This window comes from Populus euphratica, unplaced genomic scaffold (assembly GCF_000495115.2).
Source record: "Populus euphratica unplaced genomic scaffold, PopEup_1.0 scaffold10.1, whole genome shotgun sequence".
NCBI lineage: Eukaryota > Viridiplantae > Streptophyta > Magnoliopsida > Malpighiales > Salicaceae > Populus > Populus euphratica.
This window is the reverse complement of record NW_011499856.1, coordinates 3,052,447-3,058,537: the sequence shown is the minus strand read 5'-3', so window position 1 is coordinate 3,058,537 and position 6,091 is coordinate 3,052,447. Positions and strand designations below refer to the sequence as shown.

The following is a 6,091-nucleotide window of genomic DNA, read 5'->3' as shown; positions in this document are numbered from 1 at the left end:
AATACATAAAAATAATATTTATTTATTTATTTTAATTTTTTAAAAAATTACTATATTAAAATAATTTAAAAATATAAAAAAATTATTTAAAATTGTATTCCAATCATAATGCCAAACATCACCTAAGTTTGTGTTTGATATTGTTTTACATCATATTTTTCAAAAGTATTATATCTATATACACACACACATATATATATATATATATATATATATATATATTTCTTTAGTTTTTTTATATCAACACTTTAAAATTATTAAAAAATAAAAAAATAATTTAATATTTTTCATGCCAATTTTTTATTTTAAATATATTTAAATACAGTTTAAAATACATGCAAAACAACCTCTCACGTAATATAGATTTAAACGTGTAAAATTGGATTTTAAAGCACATAATATTGGAGTTTGGCAATCCTGTTATGCCCCCAGTTAAAGATATCTTAGCATAACATGGGGGATGAAAGAACAAACGAGCATCTTGACCCTTTGTCACTTCATATGTAGTATTTTATTGGCCTCTATACTGTCGTGGTTATATTAGTTTTTAAAAAATTATAAAAAATATTAAAAGTGTGAAAGAGTTTTATTTACACAATTTTATAAAATAAATCAATTTTAAAATATTTCATCCTAACTTTTTGTCTAACTTAATTTATAAATTTAATTACATGATAGCTAACCCAACTTAAATTAATTAATTTTATGAATCTAAAAATAATTTAAATAACCAAAAAAAACATGACTTAATTTAAAGAAAAATTTTTAAGATGATAATTTTTTTTTAAAATATCAAAACAACAACAAATTGGATCAATTTCAATCCCCCAACGACTTAAGTCATGTACTCTATTAGGTTTAATAATATTTTTAATAAAAAAAAATTATTTAGTTTTACAATAAAAATACATGCTTGTAAAATTAAACATCAACCCTAAAATAGATATTTATTTGAGATTGCAATAACTCTATAGAAAACAAACAAAAATAAACTATACAATTTATTTCTTGACTAATTCAATATTGAAGAAAGAAATAAAAAATAATAATTAAAAAAATTAAAAACAAAGAAAAGCATATGCGGTGGGACGGGTAAACCTGTCAAACATGTGAATTGAGTAACTTGAGCTAACAAGCCAAGCATGTGAACTGGGTTATGGACTCCACTATGATTCTAATTTGTTTTTTAAAATTATTTTTTATCTAATTATATGATAATAGAAATTGATGATTGCAAAACTGAACACTGACCCATTATTAAAATATTATTTTAAAATCATGATAACCTTATATAAAGATAAGCAAAATCAATTATGAAATTGAATTTTCAATTATCCCATTATCTATAGATGAAATTGAAAAAAAAAATTAACTTGTCAGACCTGCAAATCATGTCAATCAGCCAAACTTGTAAACATGTCCCTGGATTTTATAAAATTTAAAAACATGATTTTTTTTCTGAAACTATTTTTTTAATTATATGAGAAAAAAATAGATAATAATAAAATCAAGTAAAATTATAAAGGAAAAGAAAAAAATACCTTATCAAACCAGTAAACCAAGGCAATTTGGGTTATTCTAGTAAACCTGCAAATCACTATAACTTATAAAAAATTAAAATAAAAATAAAGAGATTAGACCGAGGTAATTTTTTTTTTTATTATTTTATTTTTTAATATTTAAATAATTAAAAATTACATTTTCAATTATTTAAATATTAAAAAATAAAATAATAAAATAATAAAAAGAAAGAAAAAAGCAATTACCTCAGTCAAGTGTTTTTTTTTATAAGGATACTGAGGATTTGATGCAGCTAAACATTTAAAAATTAATGAATTTAAATAAGAATTCAATATAATTGAAAAGGATTTGTCTTAGATATAAAATGTGAATGGTCTAATAAATATTTTTGTAGTTAAGGTGGGCAAGTTTAGATCTAATAAGAGATATGATTATACTAAACTAGAATAATAATTTAAAATAATGAAAATAAAAAAAATTATAGAATTTAAAGTATTTTAGGTGATTTTATAAATAATTTTTCTATAAAGGCCAACTTTCTTGCTTGTTGGACCATTCAATCTTCCAGAATTAATTTTATAAGTTGTTGATTGGATTAATTTTGTTATTTTTTTATCATTTTTAATATTTATTATTTTAATCTGGATTTTATATTATTTTTCTTTAAGCTTTAAACATTTAGATTTTTAGTTCTTTTATAATAGAGAAAGGGGTTTTTATTTAGCATATTTAAAGGTATTCTAAACCTTTATGGAGACAAGTTTCATTATATTATTCCTATAAATAAATTGCGAATTTAAAATTCACAGCTTCTATAACTTAGTAAATCTTATTTATATCAATCGAGATTAAATTTTCTGTCTTTCTGAAAATGACATGTAAAATAAATAAATTGAAGTTACCCATATATGCCCGAAAAAAATGGCATTTTTCTCATCTTGAAAGAAAAGGGCATTTATTGAAATACCCTATAAGCGACATGATCGTAACATATATTTACACTTCCATACTTTGCTTGCTGGCCTTTGGTGCTGAAGAACTCTCACTTTGTGAAGCAGCAAGAGTAGATTCACTGAAAGTGATGACATGGGAGCAATTGGCCATCTGAGCAGATTTTATACTCTGAATTTGTTCTGATAAAGGAGAGTCTGCACTCTTAAATTGGGCTTTGGAGGCGAGTTCATGTGTGGATGCAGCAATTTTTTCTGTGCATGTGACCACATCAACAAGTATTGAACACACTGTAACTCCTGGTATAACTTTCAGCAGGTCAATGTCTTCCCATATGCCTGATTTGAGTAAAGATTTGATATTTTTGGCAGCAGATTTTGCATTTTCAATGTGGGAATCTGCAGAAGATGGCTGCACCATTGTTTTGATTGCCAATGCAAGTTCTTTTAGTGCTTTTCCAGATTCTAAGCTCATAGTTGTGCATGCTTCCTGAATTATGGTACTAACTTCTGATGATACCTGCAAGAATAAGCAGCAAATATTTAGAGATAAGCATACCGGAGTGCTTCTTAGCATATAGTTCCTAATTGATATTAATTTTATTATTATTTAACCCATACATAAAAGCTTGAACTTTACGAATTTTCGTGAGAATGGATCACAACATATGATATCTTAAAGTAAGCATATCACATTGTATTTAGACATCAAAGATGAGATAGCTTCTAGGGAATTGATTTCTTTTCTTATACCTGCATGTCAGCGTTTAAGTATCCATTCAATGCCTCAATTCGGTAGGCACATTCTCGAGCCAGAGTCCCAACTTTCAGGTATAGTTTCCATGGATGTCGAAATGGGAACCGACCATGACCTGGCTCCCATGCTGCAAAATTAGCCTGAAAGGCATCAAAACTATTATCAGAAAATAATTCAATTATATAGGGGAGGAGGAGTTTGGTGCGTGAGAGATTTATACACACCAAGGATCCTTCACTAGTTTTTGAATTGAGAATACTTTTGTATCCTTCCAAAATTTTCTTGTCCTCATTACGCTCTTCACCACCTGTTCTTTTGAAGTATTCATCACCAAATCCTGTAAATTTTATCTTATCTTAGTAAGTTTTTGAGCATCTGCATGTTAAAAAATAACGATTGGAATGAATGCATCCACTACTTGATAGGTTCTACGCGTTAGGGCACTGCTTTGTTGGGGACATGCATACCTTCTAAGAAGTTGCCAAGCTTTTCAATGTTGAGAGCAATCAGATTGTGAAGATCTTCACCAGCCCACACAGGGAAAATAACAATAGAAATGATGACACAAGTAGCACCACCTATGCATATGGTTGATAATCTTCTATGTGCTATCTCTAATATTTCATCGTCTCGATAACCAGATACCGATATCAAAGAGAAGGTCAATATGAATATTAACATCCCATAATCATATCTCGATTTAATTTTCGGAAAGAACCTTAAAAATGTTGATATTGTAGCTGCAAACAAAAACCAAAATAATTTTGAATACATGAGTACGTTTTCATGTAACAGTAAGGATCAATATGGTATGAACTTTGAGGTGCAATAATTTTTATTTTGTGTGCATGCATGGTTAAAGATACCTTGTAGAAAGACAAAGAACCCAAGTAGTATGGGTTCTCCAATATGTCCAGAGAGGTTTGCTAGGTGATGTGCTCCAATACCTAGTCCACCAGCCATTAGCGTTGCCATTCCTCTATTCAATCCTTTTCCAAGAGTAGCCCCTGAAAACTAATTTGTCAAAAATCATGAAAGGGATTTTCTGTTCTATTTTCAAAATGTCAGAGACTTACCCACGGAGAATTCAAAGACAACAACAACAGTCATAATAGCCCATATTGCAGTTTCATCAAAATTACTGTAAAGTGGCTGACAGTAGTAGAACATTGATACCAATGTAAGTGCAAGTCCTACTTTTAGTGAATGAATAACTCTTCTTGGATCATCTTGTCCAAGCTTCTTTATGTTCCTAGCCAATTCAACCGTCTTAACTTTGAATTGCACAGTCAAGGCCTTGAGCGACCTTCGTCCTTGAGTGAAAAACCCAGTTTTGTCACAGCTTCCATACCCAACTTCCATGGCTAAATGAGGGTAGGAAAGCTCGCATGAACTGAGAAATATCAAAGAGAGCAAAGAATAAAGAGAGTTGGCCAAGAAGGATACTGGAGGAGGGACTCTACATGCTTCTAATTTATAAGAAGTCATTCAGGTGAAATAAACATGGAAATCATGATTCTTGACTAGCCAGGTGGATTTTGAAGTTAATTCTATGGATTGTCACATGCCCCTGGTTCTTGTACAACGACATGATGAAGTCAATTTGTTTGAAAGATCTTTTCTAAATTTTACTGTATAGCTTTTCTTTTCTTTTCCATTTTTATTTGAACGACAACACATATGGGTTGTGCTTTTTCTAGTTCAAAGAATTATTGTATCAGTTTATGAAAATGGTTATTTACTCTCTATTAAAATATATAAACTCTATTTGTGGCATGTTTAATTTTTTTATTGAATATTTACTTTTAAAATAATGATTGTTTATTGATAAGATAGCAATATTGCTTTACATTTAAAGTTGTTAGAATTCATAAGTGCCAAAGAAGCAAACGATCTATCATATGTCTTTCCTTGATGCGCAAATTCTTGAATATATTATCAAAAAGTTTTATCATAAAATAAAGATAAATATTTCTACCAATCAATGTTTGAAATACATAGGAAAACGGAAAGATAAATATCTATAAACTTTTCTCACCACTTTATTGAAACAACATGTCAATGAAATCATTGAGATTCCTTGCATCTTGAAAATAAGAATATGAATATGAATTTAAAATTATTCTTGGCGTTCGCATCTTGAAAAAGAAATTAGATTTCATATTTAGAATTGGATTCGAGTTGGACAAGGGGTTTTTTCATGCTAGAGTTTTTTATTTTTAAAAAAACAAACATGCATGCTAATAAGTCTTATTAGTATATATTATTTTTTTATTCAATTATTGAATTATACGAAATATTCCCAAGAGATTATAAAGTCATTATTTTCTATAAGATCAAAATCTTGTATCATCATGAATATGAAAAAGCCTTAAAATAAAGTGTAGATGTTATTTTTTAGAAATCAATATATTTTCCTAGTTGATTTATGATTTTTTTCAATTTAATTTAGAATTCTTTTATTATTTGTTTTCATCTTTGTTTAGGATGTTTTATTCAAATATGGTTATGTAGCTTGTATTTTAGTAGATTACTTGAAAAGAAATCTTCATTAATAAAATTTTAAATTAAGATTTTTGTGTCGTAACTCTATTCGGCAGAATATTGTGTTGCATGTGCATACTGTCTTTCTTATGTTATTCATGTCTATGTTAATTTGTATTAGAGCTCAACGATTCCTCATGGTTGGTTATTTTTTGCTTTTCAATAACCATAGATGGAAGAGGTAATTGCAGAATATGATGTGCTCATGTAGTACGGGATGAAGAGGTTTTCCCTAAAGAAAAAGATGTTCAAGAACTGGTGATAAAAGACAGGCACAGATAAATTACTAAATTAACATATTGACATGTGAAAATAAATG

At 28.2% G+C, this 6,091-nt stretch overlaps 1 protein-coding gene across 1 annotated transcript; it reads right to left on the bottom strand.

The window, feature by feature from the left end:
* Nucleotides 1-2,517: 2,517 nt before the first annotated feature.
* Nucleotides 2,518-4,590, bottom strand: LOC105123523 (aluminum-activated malate transporter 2-like). Its single transcript, XM_011023152.1, has 6 exons — nucleotides 4,305-4,590; nucleotides 4,095-4,235; nucleotides 3,696-3,968; nucleotides 3,453-3,565; nucleotides 3,225-3,368; nucleotides 2,518-2,991 (listed from the first exon to the last, which is right to left on the bottom strand). Exons 1-6 carry the CDS (start codon nucleotides 4,588-4,590, stop codon nucleotides 2,518-2,520), a joined length of 1,431 nt encoding a protein of 476 aa, XP_011021454.1.
* Between the last annotated feature and the right edge of the window lie 1,501 nt (nucleotides 4,591-6,091).